Source organism: Rhineura floridana, chromosome 2, assembly GCF_030035675.1.
Source record: "Rhineura floridana isolate rRhiFlo1 chromosome 2, rRhiFlo1.hap2, whole genome shotgun sequence".
Lineage (NCBI taxonomy): Eukaryota > Metazoa > Chordata > Lepidosauria > Squamata > Rhineuridae > Rhineura > Rhineura floridana.
The window spans coordinates 92,887,260-92,913,723 of record NC_084481.1 but is presented as its reverse complement, the minus strand read 5'-3'; the positions used below and the strand labels follow the sequence as shown (position 1 = coordinate 92,913,723).

At 43.1% G+C, this 26,464-nt stretch overlaps 1 protein-coding gene across 5 annotated transcripts in view; it reads left to right on the top strand.

The window, feature by feature from the left end:
* TTLL4 (tubulin tyrosine ligase like 4) overlaps window positions 1-26,464 on the top strand; it is a 41,815-nt gene extending 15,351 nt beyond the window's left edge. For all 5 annotated transcript variants that reach the window (XM_061609358.1, XM_061609359.1, XM_061609355.1 and 2 more), the window contains 17 exons: window positions 377-498; window positions 2,172-2,235; window positions 2,637-2,761; window positions 3,874-3,984; window positions 4,840-4,916; window positions 5,363-5,557; window positions 8,285-8,367; window positions 8,809-8,937; window positions 9,579-9,701; window positions 10,014-10,112; window positions 11,147-11,281; window positions 11,785-11,922; window positions 14,464-14,566; window positions 15,496-15,706; window positions 16,927-16,997; window positions 17,213-17,295; window positions 18,869-26,464. In XM_061609358.1, the coding sequence (XP_061465342.1) occupies window positions 377-498; window positions 2,172-2,235; window positions 2,637-2,761; window positions 3,874-3,984; window positions 4,840-4,916; window positions 5,363-5,557; window positions 8,285-8,367; window positions 8,809-8,937; window positions 9,579-9,701; window positions 10,014-10,112; window positions 11,147-11,281; window positions 11,785-11,922; window positions 14,464-14,566; window positions 15,496-15,706; window positions 16,927-16,997; window positions 17,213-17,295; window positions 18,869-19,022 (2,023 nt within the window). In that variant the 3' untranslated portion in view covers window positions 19,023-26,464. The remainder of the gene's footprint in view (window positions 1-376; window positions 499-2,171; window positions 2,236-2,636; window positions 2,762-3,873; window positions 3,985-4,839; window positions 4,917-5,362; window positions 5,558-8,284; window positions 8,368-8,808; window positions 8,938-9,578; window positions 9,702-10,013; window positions 10,113-11,146; window positions 11,282-11,784; window positions 11,923-14,463; window positions 14,567-15,495; window positions 15,707-16,926; window positions 16,998-17,212; window positions 17,296-18,868) is intronic.

Here is a 26,464-nt window from a genome sequence, read left to right as displayed (position 1 = left end):
AAACACAAGGATATAATATATTTACTATTGTATGTACTGTATATACTGGGTTGGGGTTTTCATGTGTGGAAAGTGATATCCATGTGGGAAAATTGCCATGTGTGAAACTTTCCCTACTTGTGGACATGAGCTGAAGTGTAATATGCTGAGTACTCTAGTTCTCATTAACTCCCACTATGGGGAAAAATATAGTGGAGATCAGATATAGAAGTAGTTATCTGGGATGCCTTACCTTTATCTGCTCTTATCTGCAATCTCCTGGTCTCAGTTGTTTGGTTGTAGGTGCCTTTTTGCCTGCATTGCTGAGAGGAGTTATGGGAAAGTCTATGAGCTACCTAGAGGGCTCCACTTTGTGCTGTAACCCTTTGTATTGTAGAGCTGCAGTCAATCTACCCCTGCTGGACCAAGCAGAGGTTGAAGATGTGGAGGAAGAACTCCCTGATGGTTTGGAAGATGCCTGCAGTCAGGATGAAGAGGGAGAAGAGGAGGATGGGGAAGGTCAGCAGTGGCATTTATTTTTCCTCTCAAAAGTACAAGCAAGCCCCCCCCCGCGAAGGATTTTCATACACTGTTACTCTATTAGTACAATAAGCTAATTACTCTTATTTCAAAATGAATCTCAAATCTAATAAAAAGCTATAATGATTCCTGCCGTAGTTGTAAATATTTACTCTTGGGACATGAATATTACATATCAATCCATAATATAATACCAAATGAGACAGAAGTGTAATAAATCTTAGTTCTTTTATTACATCAAAAAGTCCTGCTAGCTTGAACAGAATAATTTACCTTTTGAGTACCTTCAGCCCATACACTTCTTATACGTACACTTGTAATATTTCTTTTGTACAATAGCTAGTTAATTGCTGTAGTGGGCAGAGCAAGAATTGTTTCTTCATTTACGTTTGACTGGTGCGTTCTGTTCAGTAAATCATTTCCTTTTTATCCAAAAACAAGCTGCTATTTAATCTACGGTCTTGAAATGGTACAAAGCGAGTTACTTTCACTATTGTCATTATGCTCAGTCCAGGAGGGGAGAGAACAACACACTGATACGTATGATCCTCTAACTATGCTGCATATAGCGCTGTCCCATTTCAGCTGTTCCACTAACTGTCATGGTGGCAGCATATCTTGTGTTCTACATGCATGGTGAGGTTTCTATCAAATCCTATAGCCCCATAGCTACCAAATTGTAATTACTAGGGATATTCTTATCAAACCCAATAAACGTGTGTGTGTGATTTATTACTACATTTATTATCACTGTTGTTGCAGTCTTGCTGCAATTTGGGACAATGCTGCTCATCCTTAGTATAAACACATTTGGCTCCTACCTATGGCAGCTATTTCCTTGAATGAGAGTTTGAAAGAAAGAAAGCTGCACTTGCATGATTGCTGTAGTTCTCATTAACATTGTAATGTGTGAGCCTGACATTTCCAGCACTGTGTTTTAGTAGAACAATATTATCACTTTAGTATAATATTGCACTGTGGATCATCAGGATATCCTTGTTAAAACAGAGGACAAGTTTTAACTTTTGAGGAATGAAATAGTGAGTGATAATGTATCCTAACCTTACCTTGGGGTCCTTTCTTATGGTACTCATACAGGGGATTCAAAGGTGGTGTTGAAGAGCAGGCAGATAATGGATATCCTATCCTCATCCCAGATTGGAAAGGATTCAAAGTGTGATTTGAAGGCAACGTGCAGAAACTGTGACACCCTTTAGATGTTCTCCCAGGTGCACAGGGGCCACTTACCCGTGAACAACTCCTGTACTGCTGGGAAAATGTTTAAATGACACAAGCATTTGTGATGGACAGGGGCAAGAGAGGTGGTTCATTTTTTAACATTCTCCCACTCACATAAGAGTTGCTTGTGGATTAGCAGCTCCCAGACGTCTGGGAGAATGCCTAAAACAAGGGTGGGGAACCTTGGCCCTCCAGATGTTGGACTCCAACTCCCATCATTTCTAACCACTGGCCATGTTGGCTGGGACTGATGAGAGTTCCCCGCCCTTGGATTAAAGGGCACTTATATGTGAGGGCCTTATGTTGTGTTTCTAAAACGGACTGAAAGGAAGGGAGGCTGAATTTCTTCAGGGTGTTCATGGGGTGTGGCCAAGTTCTTGTAGTCCTTACCCTGCTTTTGCCTTTTTCTTTAGGTGAATCAGACGGTTCATCATCATCTGGCTTATCCCCCAATGGTTCTGTGGCTATTATATCCAGGTTAGTTTTAGGAATGTTCTGTGTACAGTCCAATGGATCCTTTTGTTCTTAGATAAACCCAAGGGAGGGCACCCGGAGACCCTGGCATGTTCTATTTGCCTTGGTGAATCAACTGGCTTACACTTGCTGGCAGTGTTCTCTACAGAAAGAGAAACAAAGATGCTAAGCAATCGGATTGAAAGGCAGCTTAGTTTTAATTCTAGGTCAATACACCTCAGCTAAAGCAAATCACACTTCCCAGTGAGTGTTAGTAAACAGCCTCAGGAATTAAGTTGGACTATACATAACGAAAATGATGTCCTAGGTGTTATGCTGCTGGTTTCTCCAACTCTGCCTGGTGTTCCTTTTTCCTTCTTTATTCTTGAGGCCATATAGATGGGCAATCCTGTTTCTTTCTCTAGGAATTGCGTTGAGGGATTGGTGCCTGCACTGGAGGGCCAAGAACGAATTCTCAAGCCAGCTCTTATATGCAGCCTCTTCCCCAATGTATCTCCCACCTTATACTTTGGTACTAGGGATGAGAGAGGTAAGGTGGATCTGAATTCATTGCACAAAACAGGCAAGGCCAGAAAATGTTTGTGTACTATAGTGGTGGGATGGAGTTTAAAAATGAAAGATTCTAGAGTGGGAAAGTGAGTGTGGGATGTGTGTGGTAATGCCATATAAGTATGTGTTGTAGAGAAGGGGGGTGCTTCTTCCTGCCCAATAGCGGTATCAAGATCTCCAGATGAAGTGAAGAGACAAACTTAAATCTAGATTTGTATCTGTGGAGCTGTAGGATCATGAGAGCACCAGTGGAGAGGTTCACAACTGAAAGTGCTGAAGCAGCAGATGCTGGAAAGGATAGTAATTCATGAACATTCACTTTAGCCTTTAGTCTTAATCCCACCATGTGTCTTTCCTGCTCTGCCCTAAGATGGGGAGAGTGGACATCAAGATTCCCTTGTAGCAGAGATGAACCTGTTTGTCTCTTGCCTGGGTGTTTTCTTAGTGGAAATTAGGCATTATAGCAGGCACCACAGCAGTCTTTGGTCTTGAAGGCTTAAAGCTGCTCTTGAACACTTGGGATGTGCATGCAGATAGATTTGGGATGCTTCTTGCTACATATGGCAGCATTTCTCAAAGTTCTTGAGCTTAGTCCCTCCTTCTAAATTTCTACCTTATCCCTCTCCCCAATTTAGCACTGGCCATCTATCCCAAACTATAGCATAGCATGTAGAGACCTTATGAAGAATAAGGCGGCAACTCTTTCCAAATCAGACTGGAATGATATGGCAAGTAGAGGATCAGCCACCCCCAAAATCAATTAAGATTCTCTGTTGGGGGCATCAACCCATCCATATCTTTACTGGCAAGGGAAGGAAAGTCCCATCTGCCTGAGGGCCCTGTTCCTCCCAAAATCTTTGCATGTCTCTTCAGGTGTTTTGTGCTCCTCAGTTTGAGAACCACTGTTCTACGGACAAGTGACAGAGCCTCTGCCAAGGCTTTTTCTTTCATTTCATGGTCTGATTATGTTGAGATTCATTGAGTAGAAACCTATGCCTTCCAGCATCTGTACTCCATGATGAACTGATCTTAAAAAAGGGGTGCTCCTCGAGCTGGGTTTTCCTCTATCCTTAGGGTTTGTTTCCTTCCTAGTGGAGAAGCTCCCTTGGGAACAGAGGAAGATGCTGCGATGGAAGATGAGTACGGTGACTCCCAACATTGTAAAGCAAACTATCGCCAGGTCCCACTTCAAAGTCAGCAGGAGTGAGTCATACTCAGTGTGGGAATGGTCTGTGGGTACATGTCCCCTCCTGCCTTAAATACACCCACACTCACACTTTGTCTTGGGATAGTGCTGGATGTTTGGAAATTCACTGTCCCACTTGAGACCCAGATCTTCAGTAGCAGAGCAATAAAAGCCCCATAGAGTTGGTTACTCCAAGGTACCTCTCTTGCATGGCAGTCTCTGCATGATGCAGCAAATCAGGAAGCTGCAGATCTAATTGCTTCCCTCCAATCTTATGGTTCTTCCTACGTGTATGCCCTTGGGCAGCTCTTATTAGAGTGGTTACTGCCCACAAAGTGCTAATGCTTTCTGCAGGACTGTACTAGCTGCAGCATGGTCTGTGCTTACAGGATGGGAAAGAAGTTTCAAGACATGGAGTAAAGCTGGCTGCATATAAATGTTACCAACTCTTGTATTGTTTGCTTATACATCTGTTGGCTAGTGTCTAGTCACACAGCTGTAGCTGCTCTTTCCAGTAGGTTGCTTGATAAATACAGCAATCCTTCACTCCCATCCCTCCAATGAGAGGAGAGTCACCCATCACTGAACAGGGTTTGATGTCATGGTGTACCCTGTGATTTTTATGTTATAATCTTGTTAAGGTTGTGTACAGTTCTCCACAGGGTTTTATTGGGGCTGCTTGTATGGGCTGCTCTTGGTTCATGTGGAAGGGGAAACATGGATAAGTCTGGAAAAATATTTCTAATTCATATTTTCCAAAACTGAAATTCTCATATGCCTGAGACTATTACAGTTCTTGAGCATAAACGATATATATATATCTCCAATATGTTATTTAAATAATAGTCTGTGAACTGCCCTGTTGCTCACAGGAAACAATGACTGGCTGGGCTGCTGGGGCCATCACATGAAATCTCCTGGGTTCAGAGTTATCAGAGAACATCAGAAGGTATGGGATATGGTCATAACTACACAAGAGTGTATTCAAGAACATCATACAATGTGAGAAGAGAGGATGAGATGCATTCCATTCTGGCCTTTTCTGCAGTTTTGCCCATCTGATCACTGCATGCAACTGATACTTCCCTGTTTTCTGCTGCATTGTTCTCTTCTCTACCCACACCCCTGTTTACTGTCTCCTCTTAGTGCCTGTGCTTCTGAAAGGGGCCTCCTAGGCTTGCAAGACACTGTATGGTAGATACTTCAATGCTGGCATGCTTCCTTCATAAGAACTATCTGTTGGGAGTACCAGCCAGGGCCTTTGGGGGTATGTGGGCAATGTAGGTTCTCACAGGTATTCCTGAATTTGGAGGAGAGGGTGTTCGCTGTTGTACTATCCAGGAGACAACAGGGACCTCATCACTCTGTTCTTGCCTCCTCATCGTCCTTCTGCAGCTGAATCACTTTCCTGGCTCGTTCCAAATTGGTCGGAAGGACCGTCTGTGGAGAAATGTGTCCAAAATGCAGCTGCGCTTTGGGAAGAAAGAGTTCAACTTTCTGCCTCAGTCCTTCATCCTTCCTCAAGATATCAAACTACTCAGGAAGGCTTGGGAAGATTGTGGGAGCCGACAGAAATGGATTGTGAAGCCGGTGAGATGGTCTGATCCAGATGTGAATAGGGGCGTGCTCTTTGGGTCTTCTGCCGTGGTATAATCATGCTTCTCCCTGCCTAGTCAGCTCCAGGTTTTCTTGGATGAAGCTGTTTTTCTGTACCCATTTAATTGGGCTTTAGGCCTGGTGTTGGGGCAGAAACTGCCTTTGAGATGAGCTCTGCCAAGAGATTGACAAAGAAGTGTGACCTTAGTGATTCCCTTGGACCTTTCAGCAGCTTTCAATACTATTAACTATAGTATTCCTTCTGGATAGGTGTCTGAGTTGGAAGCTGAAAGCACTGCTTTGCAGCGATTCAGCTCCTACTTGGGTGGTCAATTCCAGAAGATGGTGCTGGGGATCATTACGCTGCCACATGACAGTTATGATATGGGGTTCCACAGAGCTTTGTTTTACCTCCCTGCTATTAGCATCTACATGAAACCACTGGGAGAGGTGACCTGGGAGACCAAAGTTCAAATCTCCACTCAGCCATGAAGCTTGCTGGGTGACCTTGGGCCAGTTACAATCTCTCGGCCTAACCTTCCTCACAGGGTTGTTGCGAGAATAAAATAGAGAGGGAGAAGAACCATGTACACCTTGAGCTCCTTGGAGGAAAGATGGAACAGACATGTAATAAATAAATAAATAAGATCTATGTCTCATGAAATCCAGGTGAGGCAATGGGTATGCTGAACCAATGCTTAAGCATGCTATTGACAGCCAATAAACTAAGACTTAATCCAGACAGGATACTACTAACATGGTTTCTCTTCCTAGTTAGGTGGTGGTCAACCTGTATGGATAGGATTACACTCCACCTAAAGGATCTGGTTTCAAGGGTGGTCCTAGATTGAGCTTTGCACTTGAGGCACAAATAGTGGCTCAGGGAACCTTTAATCAGCTACAGCTGATGTACCAGTCGTGACCTTATATGGACAGTGATAGCCTTGCTACAAATGTCCACACTCTAGTAAACCTCCCATTTGGACTACTACAGTGTGTAGAACAGTCTTTGAAAGCAATCTGGAAATAAATTGCAGCTGCTCTAAAATAGGGTAGTGAGGTTATTTGCTGAGACTAGTAGAGCTTGATCTTATTATGTCAGTGCTTTGTCAACTGTACTGGCTTCTAGTTAATGTCTGGGCGCAATTCAAAGTGCATTAACTTTAAAGCCCTAAATGCTTTGGGGCCAGTTTACCTGAAACAGTATCTTTTCCCCAATGTATATCTGCCCAGATTCTAAAACAGTCTTCGCCAACCTGGTAGTCCAAAGAGTAGAGAGTACTAGGTTAGCAAAGACTGTTCTAAAAGCGTCTTCTGAGGCCTTCCTCCAGGTATCCCTGCTGAATGAGGTGACAGCAGTTCAGTTGTGGAGTTCCTCCCCAGAGGGCTTGCCCGGCATCCACACTGTGGTCTTTTTGGTATTTTAAGTGTTCCTTGGATAGCTGTTTTAAATCAGAAGTAGAGAACCTGTGGCCATCCAGATGGTGGTGGACTACTACTTCCATTACCCCTGACTGTTGGCCACACTGATGGAAACAGGGAGCCAAGCAACATCTGGAGGGCCCCAGGTTTCCCATTTTGGCTTTAAACTATCCATTGTTGCTGGCTTTGTTCTGTTTTTGTATTGTGCTTTTTTTATTCTGCTTTAGATTTTAAGTCTCCTATTTTATGGCTTTAACCTTCACTGTAAACCACCCAAAGAACTTTGGTAATTAGGTACTATGGAAGTGTAGATGATGATGATATACCCCGGCAATGTAAACTACCCCTTTTGGTCCCCACTAGCATCTGTGTATGTTTCCTTCTTATAGATAGACAATTTCCACATGTGTATTCCCTCTTGACTTTACCATAGCTTTAACCAAATAGCTCCTTTCCTGTTGGTGTCCCACTTGCTGCTCTTCTAGTCTGAAAATTCACTGATCATTTTGTTCAGTCCTTTTCTTGATTTGTAACTGTAGCACCCTGTGGGAGAAGACCACATGGGAAGGACAGGTGTAATCCTCCTCCCTGATATGTCATTTTAATATCGGGATTCTGGATATGTATAGTTCCCAAACCTCCTCTAAATGTTGTAAATAAAAATGCATACTAGGTCAATTTGCGTTTTCTCTAGTCATTCTGTCTGAGGTGTTTTTGCATTGAATGTTTTGGGTGAACGGCGGAGTCCTTAAACATGTGAATGAGGAGGAGAGAAGGATGGGAGACAGACAAAGGGGGCTTCCTTCCAGTCCCTAGGAGCTGTGAACATTTCCTAAAGAGGGTTTTTTCCTCTTTCTATGTGGCCTAAAATCTTTTGAAAACCCTACATATTCTCTGAATCTGCAGATCCCACAGTTTGTGCTGTGCAGCATGATTGCAGCCAAGTATGTTTAAACACCTCTAGGGAGGATGCTTATATCCAGTCAGTCAGTAGCAGATATTGCCTGGAGAAAACAAGCTACCATACACCAGTATGTGAATATACAAAGCCTTTAAGGACATGTTCAGCCATTTAAAAAGTTGCTTTGCTGCCACAGTATTTGATTTTAACATGTTACTGAACTTTACTTTAAAATTATGTTGAATTTTTTGTGAGCTGTCTTGGGGGCTTGTCTTAAGGTCAACAATATTAAAATTGCTTCCATGTATCCAAGCTTTGCAGACTATATTCAGATTTTCCAGCTTTGAATTGTAGGATAGCAGCAAATGAATATTATGTGAAAATCTCTCTCTCTCTAGCCAGCATCCGCTAGGGGCATCGGCATCCAGGTCATCCATAAGTGGAGCCAGCTGCCCAAGCGTAGGCCATTACTGGTGCAAAGGTAAGCAAGGCGTTTCCCAAAAACATTCTGCAAACTGGTCTTTACCCATCCTGCTAACAAAACATCTGGCTAAATTTCTTGAGGAATCAAAGAACTCGCTTGTCTTTGATCATGCTTCCTGCCCTTGTGAAACTTGTTCTGGCCTTGCTTCTATTTCCATCTAAAGACCGGGGCAATTGTGGAATTGCTACTGTATTGAAATGAGTTCAGAAATCTGACCAAAGGTGACCTTTTTTCCTGGGGTGAGGAGTAGTATTTGTTCTTCGTTTTTTTTAAAAAAATGTGTAATTTCATCATCAGCATCTCAAATCCAGCGAGACAAAACCCATCTCTATTAAGCCCATCCGCTGGTGACAAAGTCCTGTATTTCCTTGGACTAAATATAAGGGCTAATATTTCTGCGATGTGGTTCCAGTACACTTGCCTCTCCTTCTCTTGCAGGTACATACATAAACCTTACTTGATTGGTGGAAGCAAGTTTGACTTGAGGATTTATGTTTACGTCACATGCTATGATCCACTTCGGGTCTACTTGTTCAAAGATGGACTTGTTCGTTTTGCCAGTTGCAAGTAGGTTCCCCGGGAATTAGTAACCTCACTAAAAGGGGTGGGTTGACTGCCTGTCAGAAGAGAGCTGAGATTGTACTTATCATGAATTGCAGATTAAAGATATTTTCTAGATGTTTATGATGATGATGAAGTATCCACTGTCGGTGTTGTTTGTACAACTCTCTGTGCACATCTTTTCTTTTTTTAAGCAGTGATGGTTGACAATCAGTTATTTGCTTGCACAGTGTAGCAGTCTGAGTCTGTGTACTATCTTTTTAAACAGCCAGTTATTATGGTGTATTTTTAAAAATCAGTTTAATGGTTAGTTAAAGGCAAGAAGTTAATTGGCATAAAGTTTGTGAATAACGTAAATCAGAGCAGCTCCTAAAGAGTTACATCAGACATGTCACTTCCAAGCATGCACATCATTCTTGTTCACACACTCATGTGCTCTCACGTGTGTGTGTGTGTATACACACACACACACACTAACTTTCTCTCAGTAGGCTGGAGCAGAGAGGATGTGCTTAGACTGGTGTGTGTGCCTCTGTCTTGTAACTCTTACACTACCAGCATTCTCACCTCTCCTTCCCATTCATTTTGGTGACTGATGTCTCCTTACTAGCACTTAGTGTAAATATTTTGTTCTTCCTCCACCCCAGATATTCCTCCTCCATGAAGAGCCTCAACAATAAGTACATGCACTTGACTAATTACAGTATCAACAAGAAGAATATTGAATACAAGGCCAATGCAGATGAAACTGCTTGCCAGGGTCACAAGTGGTGAGTGTCAATGGGCAAGGAGAATCCCTTTGCATGTGTTTTGCTGTTAACTGTCAGATGGTGCCTCACCTCAGTGGTTTTAAGTTGTCCAGATGCGGCCCTGCTCTTTCTATAGGAAAGGAACTTTGTTTTTATTTACTTAATCAAAAAAGAAAAAATTATAAGTGGTTTATATAAAATTAGTTGCACAGAAGGGCCCAGGTCCATGTCTTTTTCCTTCAGAGATGGTGGAAGAGGAGTTAATGACATTGTCTGAAGTGAAACTAATGCACTTGTTTATGAGTGCACACATGTTCTGCTCTGTCTCCACAGGGCACTGAAGGCACTCTGGAGCTATTTGACCCAGAAAGGAGTTGACAGTGAGGCCATCTGGGAGAAGATAAAAGACATTGTTGTCAAAACCATCATCGCGTAAGTCTCAGAATCAAGTTCTTCCCCCTCCCTCTCTGTGATAGACAACCCCCCTTTCATTTTCATTAGGACCTCTTCTTGATTGGGCATCTTATCCTTTAGTTGGAGATATGCACTTCCTCAGAAGGTCAGCAAGTTGGCTTCCTTCTTGCTTTGTTGTGCTTCTAGAATCAGATTATCTTACTGTGTTGTTTCTGGTGTCTGTGTTCATTGTTCTTTGGCCCCCAAAATCATATTTGTTAATAACTTGAAGCAGGAGAGGGTCATTCACTGCCTTCAGGAGGCTCTATTCTGAGCCATATGGTAGGAGTGGGGAAAGTCTGTGGACCAAACTTGGCCCACCAAGCCTCCCCATTTGGCTTGCCAGGCCATTTTGGGGACTTCACACCTACACATGGTCATACAGGACATCAGGTGGGGGTGGTAAGGGAAGGGCTTCACAGGAACAATTGAGAACTTAAATTGAACTCCTGAATGTTCCTTTCCTGGAGAAAGGCACACTCCCACCTGCCCATCAGCTGATGGGCGATGGGAATGCAGCTTGCTCAAGTAGAGGGAAGCGGTTTCCATTCAATGAAAACTGCTTCTCCTTCCTAACACTGCTCTTTGAACCTCTGAAAACCAGGGATTCAAAGAGCACCTTGGGGCTGTATCCAAGCCCTTTGTAAACAGTCCCATGCTGCTCTTTGCAAACAGTGGGGCTGCTTGAAAAGGGCTTTCTAACAGTCCCCATGCTGCACTTTGAAGTCCCAACAACCAGGGCTTCAAAGCACAGCATCACCTGATGTTGATATGATGTCAGGTAATCGATAGGTGGGCACCCCCATATGGCTAGGGTGGGGAGATTAAGATCCGACTCACTGGCCAGAAAAGGTTTCCTACCTCTGCCATATGGGAAAGCTATTGCTGAAGCCCTGTTTTTTTGCATGTACTATATATCTAGGTAGAGTGAATCATAAGAGGTTGGAAAGTTGCACCCCTTGCAGGTTAGTTCTGCTGCTCAAGAACAACCAAGCACCTGCTTGACTTTCCAGGTCAGAGCCTTACATAATCAACCTTGTGAAGATGTATGTGAGACGCCCCTACTGCTGCCATGAGCTGTTTGGATTTGATGTCATGCTGGATGAGAACCTTAAGCCATGGATTCTGGAAGTCAATATATCCCCCAGGTAAGCTGTGCTTGGTGCAACCTCCAGCCTGGGCTTGTACTTGGGTGTATTTCACTGCAATTTCAATAATGCCCTTTACCTCCCGTTTGTCCCACCAATGTATGCTAGGTCTGTTTTTTGTTGAAGATAATGTCTGTTTTGCCAAGGAATGACTTCACATGCTCATTGCTTCCATCTTAATGTGAGGGAAGCAAGGGGCAAGGGAAGTGAGAAATTTGGGAAGCATTATAAGGGTGGAGAGGACCAGCACTTCTTTTGAAATGTATCACACAGTGTATCTCTGTTTCGTGTGTGTGTGTGTGTGTGTGTGTGTGAGAGAGAGAGGGGGGGGGGAGAGAGGGGGAGAGAGAGAGAGAGAGAAATTATTTTGCCATGGAGTCAGAATTCCTCCTGCTCTCCTCTTGAAAGCTGTAATTCAAAGTTAACAGCTGTCCCAAATGTAAAAGGCCAGAGCAAAGACATGAAGATGGGCCTGTCCAATCAAGGTTTTGTTTTCCCTGCAGCCTCCATTCAAACTCCCCTCTGGATGTGAGCATCAAGGGCCAAATGGTCCGGGATGCCCTTAACTTGGCTGGTTTTCTGTTGCCAAGTGCAGAAGATGTGGCTTCACCGTCTGGAAGTGGCTGCAGCTCCACAACCAGGTTAGAGATCAAACTCAGAAGGAGAAGTTTATGTGGGATCTCTTCTTGTTATGCCTTGTTGTTGATCTGTAGGAAGGAGGGGATGCCTGAGCTGGAAAGATGCTGCTTTTTACTAAGATGCAAAGTTGTTGTGGCAGTAGGATGTGCAGTGCAGAAGCATGGATCTGGCCTGTATGTAAGGCTATACATTTTCTGCAGTCACACTGTCAATGCAAAAGCTGAATTGATCACAGATGTAAACATTCCAAGAATCTCTGCTTTCATTTTTTTTAAAGTGAGTTTCTAATCCCTGTAATTATCTGGGCAATGCTTTGTGCAATCTTGGAAGCTGTGTAATGATGGTGATCTCAGCTAGAGTGCCAGGAATGCTAGGTTTCAGTAACTGAAATTCTTGTTTTGCCCCCCACCCCTCTGGGATAAGCCGTGAGCATGCAAAATACAGCAGATGAAGTGGCTATATCATCCTCGGCTCCACACACCAATTTATGACTCCTGTGAGGTGGTAACCTAAGAGGTTGACAATCGAGTTTGTGAGAGTGTGGGGAAAATGCCACATCATTATTATGAAGTCCATAGGAACTAGTTTGAGTTGAAAGAACAAGGCTGGATGAGAAACCAGTACCTTCTCAGGCTTGGATTGTGACCTCAGCATTCAAAAAGTATGACTGCAGTGCCTTGCATTGTCAACTGCCCTTTCCTTATGTTGTCACATTTCCTCTACCCATGTACATCCTTGCCTGTTGATCAGGTTCGTATTGTGCCCTTGCTCCACAGAGCTCAGTGCAGTAGTGTGTAGATTTTTAAAAATTTTCTATGAGGCTATGACTGTGTGAATGGCGTAGGTTCACCCAATGGACATAACGGCTGAGTAGAGATTTAACTTGGGTTTTCCCAATACAAATCTAATGCTGTATCATCTATACCACTTTGACTCATTTGTATCCTGCCACCCTGGTCATTATCAACTCCTCCCCCCTGCTCCTTCAAAATTGTGCAGAAATACATCATGTTAAATGTAATGTGCAAACTAGACCTGTTTATGCAGAATGAGCATTTCATAGAATCATAGAATAGTAGAGTTGGAAGGGGCCTGTAAGGCCATTGAGTTCCACCCTCTGCTCAATGCAGGAATCTAGGTTAAAGCATACCCAACTATGGCTGTCCAGCTGCCTCAGCTTGGCATCATGGTTACACAAGATCAGAGATTGCAAGTTATTCAAATTGCAAACCTATGCCCACTTGCTTGTAAGCCCCACTGAATACAGTACGATTAACTTTTGAGTAAACGTGTGGGATAGAACTGTATATTAAGTTATGCAGTTCAACACTTGATGCCTTCTTTACTTAAGTTTTTGGAACAAATTTTAAATAGCTGCAATTTGTCTTGGACTATTTGTTCCTCCTTGTTTTTCATGTATATCAGTTGCTTTGGTCTCTGAAATAGCTGACCATTCTGAGCTGTCTTTGCTCATTGCAGAGTTCTGGTGGGCCTTTGTTTAGGACAGCCTTCCCCAAGGTGGTGCAATCTATATGTTGGTGCATATGGTTTTCCCAACCTGGTGTAACTCCAATCAGCCTCGGCCACCATGGCTAATGGTCAGGGATGACAGGAGTTGTAGTCCAGTAAACATCTGGAGGACATCAGGTTGGGGAAGCTAGTTTAGGTAGTCAGTAGCTGTGGCTTCAGTGTGCCACTAAACACAAACAGAAAAGAATGGGGGAGGCAGCACCAAAATACAAGAAGCCAATAAAACAGCAGGCAACGCCTCAAAGTAACACTTAAAGTAAACTTTATATGTTGCAGTATAGTAGGCCCAAACTGTTCCAGCACATCACCACCTTTAGGGTCTAGAAGACCTTATTTGACACAGTATAGCTGTTTATGGCCCTGCTCAGATGTGGCCCTCAAGCCAAAACGTTTGCTCACCCCTAATTTAAAGCAAGCTGTCTCAAAACTTACTATGTTGTTTCGCCATCTATGTCAGGGTTGGGGAATCTTTTTCAGCCTGAGGACTGCATTATCTCAGGGGCAGCTTTCTGGGGGCCACATATTAGTGGTGGGTGGAGCCAGAGGAAAAGTAGGTGGGCAACATATGCAATTCTTACCTTTTTATACAGCGGGCTGCATTCTAGCCACATAAAAGTCAGAGGTTTCCTAACACACACCTCTTTCTAACCTCCATCCATGCGAGTAAGAGGCATTATCACAGCGTCAGGACCCATTCCAGCCAGGCAAATGCATTCAAGGGCAGCATGGAGCAGGCATGTGAAGGGTGTGGCCTGGGAAAAGAGGGACTGGCATGCAAAGAATCCTGAGAGCCAGGTAGAGAGGAGTGGAGTGAAGGGCTGCATTTGGCTCCCAGGCCTGAGGTTCTCCATCCCTGAACTATAACTTCAGGCATGATTTTGAGGCTCTCCCCCCCCCTTTTTTTTTTTTGGCTAAGGCAGAGCATTTTGTTATGATTCTGGCTTTGGTGGCTAAATGGAAGGTACTGACTTGATTAACTCCACGTGCACAATTTTCATTATTGTTGTGCCCAGCTTGAATAGTGTCACAAAGGAGAAGAACAAGCCATCCCTGGAGCTGTTCACTGTTGAGAAAACAAAAAGAGCTTTTTACCTCACCCCAAAAGTGCCTGATCAGGTAAATGTGAGCATGCCTTCCCTAAATACCCTGCCATCATTCTGTGATCACACGACTGTGTGTTTGGGCCACAGTCCTGTGCTCTTCTTTGAATCATTTTATTTTATTCAGAAAAATGTATAAAGCACTTAATTTGTAAAAAATACTCTTTTAAGTGCTGTGTGTAAAACAATTATCAAAAATACACAGATAAAACCAGAGGGGAAAAATATACATAACTAAATTATGTGTCTGGTTGGGTGGGTATTGTTTTTTAAAATCCGTTGCAGGCTAAGTTGGACCCCCAGGCAGGCCAAGATTGGCCCAGCCAGTAAGCCCATCAAACATACACAACATAGCTCAGGAGAAAATTACATAGTATAGGGATTCCTAACAGGTGCTCCATGGATCCTTAGGGGGTCTGTGAACAGGGGGCCAAAAAAAAATCAGTTTCCAATGCAATATAATTAATTGTGTGCAAAATTGTGTGTGTATATGTTTATGTACATTTTTCTGGGAAGGGGGTCCACAGCTTTCATCAGATTCTCAAAGGGGTCTGTGACCCAAAAAAGGTTAAGACTCACTGCTATCGTAGCAATCCAATAGGCCACAACTGTATTTTCTTGTAATTAGTTAAGATACACTGCTAATACCTTAAAGCATTAATATTTCCTATTTCTCACTCATTGACATGCTTTAGGTATAGTTTGTTCAAGAGGCAGGAGAAGCATAACCGAGAAATCTGCCTACCCACCCCCAACAAAGTTCTATTTTGATGCCTCTCTTCTGTCTTTCCATTACTATCTTGGTGGGGTAGGGATATGTGTTGTGTGGTGAGCATCCTAGAGACAACATTGTAGTGGTTTTAGAGAACAACAAGTGGGGTGTACGTAGACATGTATAATTTCTCCTGAAAAACCAAGTTATGTCCCTTTTCATCTTGGCTGCAGGAATTCTACTCCACCATCCTAGATGTCCTGACACCAGATGATGTGCGTGTCCTGGTGGAGACAGAGGATGAGTTTGCTCGACGCGGGCAGTTTGAGCGAGTCTTCCCCTCGCGCATTTCCATGCGCTACCTGCGCTTCTTTGAGCAGCCACGATACTTCAACATTCTTACTACCCAGTGGGAGCTGAAATATTTCTTGAATAAGGCCAAAGGTAAAACAGTTCCTGTCACCTCCTTCCAGGGAGCTGCTTTCTAAGACAAGTAGTTACTGATTAATGATTTGGACCATCCCTTCGTAGATGGACCAGATATCTAGCTTGCCGACCAGCAGTGTAGTGGCAAATTCAGAAGTGCAGGGTCCCTTCATGAGAGTCACAGCAACGCCCCTCCCTCTGTTTTTGCTACTGGGTTGAGAATCGGATCCTTGTTAATGCCTTTTCCCACAACAACAGATGTCAATAAGCATAAAAGAGAAGAATGTTAGCTACTGGAAAGAGTCTTCTCAGTTGCTGACTCACCTCCTTTTACTCTAGTTGGCACCAATTAGCAGGAAAGGACAAAGAAGCATGTTAGAAGATTCTTCTCAGTGCCGAACACACTCCCCTTTCATACTGATTGGCTCATAGGATGCTGGAGACATAGGGACCTGCTGGAACCCTGCTTCCAAAAAAGTAAGGAGTCTAAGACCCCCCTGAGACCCTGGATGACTACACCACTGTTGCCGCCCCAAAACCTTCTGTGCTCTTTCACAGAGCTTTATAATCTATTGTCATTACAAACTGCCAGAGTGTGGTTCGGGCACTGCCTCTTGCTGTTATTTTTGTAATCTTCACCATTCCCCACACCTTGTAGGCACATCTGTTGCATTAGGGAAGAAGTCTCTCTTTATGCCTGCCTACCCCTTTGGCTGAACCTCAGCTTCATTGGCACCTGCATATATATATTTCATAAGTCCTGAATGAGTAGTTGTTGGATAATTTTTAAGTCCATCCCTCCAGAGCCTCTCTTGTACATCAGTGTTACCTGTTTCTCTTGAGCATACCCAGTTAATGCCATAGAATAGACTGGGGGAAAAGTTCAACATCTTCAAATGAGAATTATACTGTTTTAGCTTGATTTTAAAGTGTGTGAATGTGAATGCTCAGTAGCAAGGCCCTGCATTTCATGTACCTGCTGCCTTGTTACAACCAGTGCAGTGACTAATACTATGGCTAATACCCAGGCTATGGTCTGAAGGCACATGAGGCCAGCTCCCTGCTGGAGCTAAGCAGGGTCAGGTCTGGTTGGTGCTTGGATGGGAGATCGCCTGGGAGCCATATGTAAGCCGCCTTGGGTTTCATGAAAAGAAAGGTGGGGTGTAAATGTAATAAATAAATAATAATACTCTTCCACATGAGAACTAGCATTCATTGTGTGGTGTTTCTTTTTGTAGGGGTAGACCTGCTCAGAAGTTGGTGTCACAAAGGCTATCACAATGGAGTAGTGACAGATTCCACAGTGATGGTAAGGGTGGATATGTTCTTTTTTTATGAGGTTGCCTATCACAATTGCAGCTTCCCTGCTTATGTCTTTATATGTGGGAGTCTTGCTGGCCTGAAGCTCCTTCCCCTTGCATCAGTAAGTTTGGGGCACAGTGGGAGAGGGGAAAGGGACACATCTTTCAGTGGCCAGTAGGTTGCCACCTCACTGGCTGTCTAACTGCATTCTCTCAACTTCAGTGGTCAATGCCAAGAGCCCATCTCTTTTTGAAGAACGAACTCCACATGAATGGCTTGAGCAAGATGGAGTCAGGCAGAACCAGGTGAGATCACATGAACCAACCAGACACTCTTATCTTTTGAATACATTCCCAGTTGGTGAGTTTGGCAATGGTTTTTCATCCCTTCCCATACAGAGCAATACTGTGCAAGTCTACTCTGAAGTAAGTCTACTCTGAATTCAGTGGGGTTTATTCCCGGGTGATTGTGGGGAGGATTATAGCCCTGATTCACATATTTGAATGCATTTTTGGTGTTAACTTTTTTATGATTGTTGCGGCGGATGCCATTTTCTGTTTTTTATATACCACCTTTACATTTTCCCCCTCCCCCCCTGCCCAATATAGTACATATAGTACCCATTTAACAGCTGTGATCTTAACTATTTTGTTATTTACTGCCCCTGTCTGGATATACCAGAGGAGGAAATTACAAGCATCTGCTTCTGGGTTTAAAGTAACTGTGGTTTGTCACTTATATCCAGCAAGGGTCAAACTATGGTGAGTTTAAAGTGGGCTTCCTCAGTGTGAGGCCCACTGAGGCACACTGCAGTACCTGTGAGGCTGTTGTCCCCTTCTCATTTGCAACTCTCCTTTTTAAAACAAACAAACACGCACGCACGAACACACACACACACACACACATTTTCTTCAGGAAGGCTGGGTGTTCTGCAAACTTCATTTCCCTTGTGTGCCTCTGGACCCATGTGGAAGTGTGTGGTCAGACAGGTTTGTTCTTCTTCTAGTCTCTAGCTATGGTATCATGTTAAGTTCGAACTGGGCCGTTGTCTCAACCCTTCTTACTGTTGCTTCAGTATATGTCTGACACAAATAATTATTTATTTACAGCATTTTTATACCACCCATTAACAATACGTATTCTGGGCTGTGTACATTTAAAAAAACAAAACCCTGTAAAATATAAAAATACAGCATGACAACAAAATCACAACCAAAGTAACACAACATCAGAGTAACACAAGCAACAGAGAAAACAGTAGTGCCAAACGTAGTGCCAAAGGATGATCTTAGGGTCTGGGCAAGTACTGTATATATGGGAGGAGACATGTCCTACACGTAACCTAGCCCCAAGCAGTTTAGGACAGGGATCGGGAAACTGCAGCCTTCCCAATGCTGTTAGATTATCATTCCAGCCAGCATGGCCAACAGTCTGGGATGATGGGACTTATAGTACCACAACATCTAAAGGGCCACAGGTTTCCTATCTCTGGTTTAGGGCATTAAAGGTTAGTATCAGCACTTTGAATTGTGCCCTGAAATGGACTGGAAGCTACTGTAGATGGCAAAGCACTGGCATAATATAATTTTATCAGCCAGTCCCTGTTAACTTGTCAGAAGTTGCTGCATTGTTTTTATCCAAAGTCCATTGTCAAGGCAACCTGATGTGGAATACATAGCAGTAATCAGGCCTAAGCAGTGATAAGTCCTAAATCCATCCTTCCCATCAAGTACAAGGGTGACACAGCAGCAACAGGAAGACTGCTGATTCCATCAGACTGATGAAAATAATATGCTTTGGAAACTTTTCTCTGTCTGTCCTCTGTTCTGTGCTGCAAGAGAGATGCATCACTTTCAAGTTCTTTTTTCTTCCCAACAGCAAAGTCATTGTCCAGCGAGATGGAGAGGAGCCAATCCGAAGCTCTGAGCCAAACTCTTGCACTCAAAGCTTACCTCAGATTAAATACACAGCTGGAACTCTCAAGAAACCCACAATCCCTCGGGCCCTCAGCAACTCAAGCCTGGTAAAATGATGAGGGACTGAGTGAGTGGCCAACTCCCCCTCCCTTGCGGTGTCAGGAAGGGGCGCATGTGACCTACCTCAGCGGAAGCTAGGAGAGCCAGCATTGGAAGCATGGGGAGGACCTTTTGTCGAGCACGCCCGCACAGAACTATTTTTTGGAAAGGGAATTGGAACAAAGAGGAGATGTTAACTTGGTCAGTAGGGACAAATATTCTGTTTATAGTTTTTTTAAACGACAAAGGAAGTTTCTAAACACAGAAGCTTGGAAAACGTGTTTAACTCTTAGTGTGAATTCCTTATACTTTATTGAACTTGCCATGTCCCTCACCACTTGACCCTTAAGTGCCTCTCACTGTTAAGTGCCAACATGTTAGGTTAGGCTGGACACTGCCAACCTCGATATCAATTTGTGAAATGTGCTGCTACTATGAGGCAAGATTTTGCATGTTTGCAGTCGACGTAAAGACCCATGCATTCACAACTAGGCAGAACATTCCCTGTTAGCCAAATAGGTCGGAAAATGAACTTTAACCCCAGTAAATTAGGCATTTTTTTATAAACTCCCTGGTGCATAACCTTAAGGGAAACCGTGCAGGGGGCAGTGGGTGTCTTTAACTTGATGTTCTTATTTTCTGTGTGCACACGTTTCCTTAGTTCATGGGTACAGCTTTCCTGATAGGCTTTAGTCATTGAAGGTATTTTCAGCTTGCTTGTTACTCTGTGAAGAAGCAGGTTTTGCAGTGTGCTGGTCCAAAGCACCACAGTGTAGCATAAACACTGGTGATGGTTTCTTAAGCCAGGAGGCGTATCTCCTTTTTAGTTTTACCTTTGTGCTGGAACATAGAAATAGGTGTGCTAAGGTGAGAGCTTCTTTCTTGCTCCTCCAAGGTTTAAGTCCAGGTGGTTATCTTTGTTAACCCCCTAGCACACCCTAGAACACACACTTCCAATTTCATTCTCCCCTAAAGAAGACTTCGTTAAAATTTCATCCCTGGTGGTGCTTGGGTGTATATTTTTTGCTTTTAAATACTGCAGTCTCACTCAGCGCTATTTCTGATCAGTTGGTCAGTGCCTTCTTCCCCTTGCTGCTGGAGAATTCTGCCTCTTCTGCATTTGTTATAATTTGGCATACTTTCTTTACTCCCAGTCTGAATCTGGTACGGGATGCTAGCTTTGTGTACACTCTCCAGTTGTGTGCATAAGTCTGGAATGTGTTGGTGAGCTTGCATTTTCTGTCAGGAAGGGCTGCTTGCTGTCCTGATGCTTGGGCAGTGAAAGATTTGTATGATGATATACTTGACATTTGAGACCTTGGATGCTTAAAAGCATTTCCCATCCATGCTCAGACACTACTTGTAAGAAGCTGCTAAATTCTGAGCCTTGATGGTGAACTCAGTAACTCTGGCTTCAAGAGTTTTCTGTTAACTGAAGGAGTCCTTTTGCCCCCTCCCCTTGTCAGAAGTTGTGGATAGCTTGGTATGCTCCTCAATGAGATGTGCAAGTTCCCTGATGCATTACTACAAAGTCTTCCATTGTTGTTTCCAGGTAGCAGTAATGATACTCCAAATGCCTGCAAGTATCTCTCACTATGGTGAGACATGTTTAGATTGTGAGTCATCATAAAAATGGCTGCGAAAAGAGGAAGGCATGGCTCCTACAGCGCTGTTCTCAAAATAGATTGCTTCTCCATTGGTCAGAACAGTAAATCACAGTCCTGAGGATCTTCTGGATACAATTGGTTTCCCCACGATACCGATGCAGGGCACACTTTTTTGTTTAAAAAGTGGTTCAAATCACTGCACAAGGGAGTGAAATCCTCTGACCGCATCACACCAAAGCAACAGAACACTGATTTTTACTACATCTATCATTTGTCAGTGCCAAGTTCCCTTAGTGACTGAGCTCTTAGGAACAGAAAAGTTAGGAAATGTGTAGAGTTGGAAGCCAGGCACACTGGGGGGTGTTGTGATTTCCCCTGGCAAGCAGTAGAAGAAGAAGCTCTCCTTGAATCATGCCAGGGAATGAATTGCCTGAAATTATTTAAGGGTCTGTCTTGTAGAGAGTGATTTCTCTTGTGTTTCTGCCTTGCTTCATTATTATATTAGCACAGGTGTTCTCTTTATCTTGACCAGTAAGGCCTTTATGGCATGATCCTCTGGATTAAAGCTTCTTTTCCCCTTTGGCTTTTTATTTACACCCCCTTCAGGTCATCATAACTTTTCTCCAGCTTGCCTCTTCCCTTGGCCAACTTGGCTGTCACTGAAGTTGGGGAGATAGAAGTGGAGGTGGCTTGCTTCTTAAAGTTTATATTTTTTTAAGTGTTCCTGGCTACTAACTTCATCAGCTGGCAGCTACTAACTTTCTCTGTGGAGCTTTGTAAATAGAGGAGAAGGGAGTGTTGTGCTAACCTCTATTGTGAGACAATTTTCTCTCCAAAAAGCTAACAGAAAACAATCTGATCTTTTAAGAGACCCAAGTGTAAATTTGTGTGTTTTGTTTTATGCACTCTCTGGGAGCCAAGCCTGGTAGCTGCTGAGATTCTGATAAGGTTGTAAATTAACCAAAGGAGAGCAAATCCAATCTCTGTTAATGGAATAAAACAATGGTTGGGAAGAGTTGCTTCCTGCTGATAATATCCACAACATGTATGCAGTTTTAACTTGGTTAAAACATCTTTTACTGGTTTGCCTGGTACACGAAAAGGAAGGCTGACTTTTGAAACGTCTTTTAGGAACCAACCTGTGTGTCGTAGCCCTGCAACAGGGTTTATTTTACTCTCACCTACTGAAAACCGAGTGTCATGTCCCCTTTTTTGGGCTCTGTAGAGGGTTGGAGCCTAATGTGTTTCTCTCAAATCCCATAGCAACGATCTCCTGTGAACTAGCCTGACTCCTCAGATTGTATCAAATGACCTAAAAGAGCTAACTGTAGAAGTGTGAAAGTGGAGAGGCCTGTTCGGGTGTCTGAAAGAATTTCCCCAGCTGGCAGTCTCCCTGAGCTGCCTTATAGTCTTGCTGCTGCCACCACCCATCCTTCCTCATACTCAAATAATTACTAGCAAACAGGTGTTCAGCCCTCCTCCAACATGGTCTGCAGTGCTATCACCATTTCTTGGTATTAACAGCCATTGCTGGTTCTCTCTACTTCTTCTCCCGACCCCGTAAAGTGTTTGTGTACTACCTTAGGTGGTTACTACTCTGCACAATATTTCATAGATCTCTCAATATAAATTGGTGGAACCCAAGAGATCTAGGGAACAGGTGGTAAATTTCTGGACAGATATCTCCCTCCAGCTCAGTGGTTAGAGTACATGCTTTGCATGCACTCCCTGATTCAGTCCATGGCAACCCTAAGTAAGGTGGGAAAGACTCATGCTTAAAACCTTAGAGAACGTCTTCTGGTCACTTGTAAACAATGCTTTGGTCAATGGACCAATGGTCTGACTTGGTATAAGGTGTTGTAATGATCATGATTCCTGGTCATCCTAGTGGCTTTGTATCCCCCAAAGACTGTTGCAATAAATAGACGCCTCAGTGGTTGGTTTTATCTTGCTAAGGTAGATCCAAGCAGTGTGCTGGAATTTGATATTGCAAGGAACAAAGAATTGTGTTGTGGCTTGTGGGGAGCCACCTCCTTCAAAGAGGCTTATGCATTTTGCAGAATGCTATAAATGTTACCCAAGTATTTCAGGAATGGAACAAAACTGCTCTTGGATATAGGACCAGCCATTCCAGCACCTTCCACATTTCAGGATTTGAAGCCTGTGTAGCTGCCGTCTCGTTTAATACAGTTGAGTTCAGAACTGTGTCTTCAGAAGGACCTCTTTGTTCCCTTCTGCTCAAGTTGAAATGACAATGGTCACTTTATTGCTATACTGAATGCAGTGGTGGTGGTTTGGGTCGTCTGAAATGTCCACAGATGGATAAATGTTCATTCTGAAATGGTGTCAAGAGTCTAGTTTAACTCGCACTTTGCTAAATTGAGGATTTTTAAAAATAAAGGTTGCATGTGCAAGTATGTGGTCATGACTGCTGTGATAAAGCTTGCTGTTATTAGGTAGCAATAAATATCAAGTTGGGTGCTTTGGGGTGCTCTTGGCATTTTGAGTCCAGATGAACCCTGTTCCTCCCCCAAGCTGCCAGTAAGCACGCTTGCACTTGCCCCCTCTTATCTAAGAAATACAAGCAAGTTTCCCCCAGGCCATTACCTGTCTGGTTTTTAGTCCCTGGAGGGGCCACATGAGTGCCTACTCTCATCACAGAGTTCTTTGCAGAGAGGAACTGGAGAACACCAACCAACATCTGTAAAGTGTCCAACTCAGTTTCTCATTCAATGTCCAATTATAGTGAATCAAATGAGTAGATTGAAGGGTTTTTTTAAAAAAGGTATCTGTAGCCCAGTTCGCACGTAACACTAAGCTAAAGCATGACTTTGCAGAAACAAGTGGGTTCCTGGAGAAAAGATTGTGGCCGCTTTGTTCCTGCTTTGCTCTTGCTGCTTTGAGCTAAGCTATGATTTAGCTTGGCGTTACATCCAAATTGTTATGGAAATATGCAGAATAACTCAGCGTCTGAGCTTGGAGTAGGCCAGTGTGTGTATTTGCCTAAGAAGCAGGCGTTTACTCTGCATTTAGATCACTGAGACTTAAGACTTAGTAAAATAAGAAAAAGCTACTTTATTTATAGAAATATAGTAGATAGGAAAGGCATACGTAGTTCTAACTAAATTGGAGGCGCAATGCCCAGATTTGGGTATTGCCCTCATGGCTCAGGAGAGAGAACAAAGACCGAGATGTCTCCTCTCTCCTTGCACAGTTGAAGAAGATGACAAACGAAGGAGAGGCAGATAAGCTTCCCTGAGCATATCAGTCTACAACAGAAGGAAATTAGGTAGAGAAAAGTACAGGTAAAGGTAGGCAAACCTAGCCAGCTGGAGGACCCTGTCTTCCTTCTGGAATACAAACAAAAGAACCCAAACAGGAGTTGCTATCACCCCACTTCCAACACCCCTTCTCAACAAGTGTTTGGTTCATCTTGTCTTGGAACTTGCAGTATCTGACTTTGGGTAAGGCTTCAATCTCTTTCCAGGTCTCTGTCACTGGAAGTTCATCTCTCACAAGGTAAGCAAGTCTTTCTGGTGGTACACCTTTGTTGGTGTGCACAGAGCATCTAGGTGCTGATGCCTCTTCTGGCTCAGATTCTTCGCCTTCCTCTACTGGTGTATTATTGTGATCTGTTGTGGAATAGTGACTCAGTTTCTTCTTCCATTTCTCTGTCATCTATTTGGTGTGGCGCCCCTTCTGGTTGGTGTGCACACTTTCGTTCATCAAAGTGGATAGCTCTGCATGCTCCAATTTTGGGATCTATGATTCAGTATCCTGTCTGAGTTGAAGAATGTCCATTGAATATTCCTTGCTTGGCAGTGTTGTCAAATTTTGACCTCTTTTGTTTCAGGGTGCACAAAGGCCTTGCACCTGAATACAGGAAGGTGTGACACACTTGGTGTGCATGCATGCCATAACTCAAAAGGCTTCTTGTCGGTTGCAGCTGCCAGAAGTTGGTCCCGCAGATAGGTGGCAGTAAACGCTGCTTCCCCCCAGTACTTCTGTGGTAATTGTGCATCTTCCAACAAGGAATGAATCATCTGTCCAAGAGTCCAGTTCATGCATTCCGCAACCCCATTTTGTTCTGGAGTATAAACAGTAGTCTAGTGCTCTATGCCTTTCTCATGTAGAAAGTCTTGCATAGCTCTGGACACAAATTCTCCTGCATTGTTGGATCTTATAATTTGTGGCTTTCTGCCAAATGGTTTGACTTATATCCTGCCCTTTCTCCCAGTAGGAACCAGGGCAGCAAACAAAAGCACTAAAAACACTTTAAAATATCATAAAAACAGACTTCAATATATAGATTGATTCTGGCTAAGATGACATGTCCCATTCTTCGATGCCAAACATGTAAACATTCAGAATCAGTTTTCTTTGGCTGTATTTGCATGCATAGTTTCAAAATATTCCAAATGCAAAAGTCCATTTTCAATTTTGCAGTACAACACTTCTCCTTGATCTAAAACTCAACAAATTTTGTCACATAAATAAAGTTCACCTCCAAGCTCTGCTATTATTGTGGCACATTAAATTATCTTTAAAAGTTGGAACAAATAGGCAATTTTTCAGTTCAAGCTCTCTGGCGCCTTCTGGCATTTTGCAATGTACCTCCACAGTGCCTATTCTTTGAGAAGAGAAACATCTCCTGATGCTGTAATCACATTCTGCATATGGGGGCTAAAGTTCTTAAACAGATTTTTATTATTTATTAAATGTGCTGTCTCTCGAGTATCAATTAAAAATCTGGTTTTATAATCATTCTTCCCATCAGATACATGGTGAGTGGAATGCTTCACTTTAGTTTGGCTATTGGTTTTCCTTTCAGCTTGCTTCTGTTTAAACACAACTTTTTCTCCTCAGCTCGCTTCTAGTGCAATCTCTTTGAAGGTGATTAGGAGATTTGCATTTGAAACCATTCTTTCTTTATCTCTGCCCTGCTGTTCGGGGCATGACTCATCTCTCTATCCTGCCTTTGTTTGCTGTTTCTGCCCACAGTAAAATTTGCTTTTTCACACAGAACTTGTCTTTCTTTATAGTCCTGATTTTTAAAATATACCATAATCTGATCCAAGTTCTGATCTGTCTGTTGTAATATGCAAGCTGTGATACGATAATGTTCATTTAGATAGGCCAGTAGTATAGCTTTCTGCAAATCCTCATCTAAAGATTTTCCACAACTTTCTAATTCTCGGAGCAGACTTGTAAATCTCTCCAGATGTTGATTGAGATCTGTTAGATTGTCTCAGCATGTACAGCGGCTTATAAAGAAACATCACATGATTTTTAAATTTTCTCCGATACACTTTCTCAAGCTTTTCCCGTATCTCCTTAGCATTTTTACAGCCCATGCAAACATTTAGTGCCTCATCTGATAAAGCAGAAATTGAATTTTGGTATGCTTGCGCTTTCAGGATGCAGTGGCTGCTTGTTTCACTGCTGAGGGTTCAGGATCAGTCAGGACTCCATACAGATCCTCCCCTTCCAAAAGTGCCATCATTCGAAGATTCCAAGTAGCATAATTGTCTTTCTCCAGCCTTGGGATGCTTGTCTTGTGTTGATTCTTCAGCCATGGTTTCCTATCTTTTGTTCTGCTTTTCTTTCTCTAACCTAAAGTCTCCTTTTGATCTCTTTTGTAAATCACACACAGTACTTAGCTGGCATAACCCTTTGTTATGGAAATATGCAGAGTAACTCAGCATCTGAGCTTGGAGTGTGCCAGTATGTGTATTTACATAAGAAGCAGACTTTTACCCTGCATTTAAATCACTGAGACTTAAGACTTAGTAAAATAAAAAAGCTACTTTATTTATAGAAATACATAGTAGATAGGAAAGGCATACCTAGTT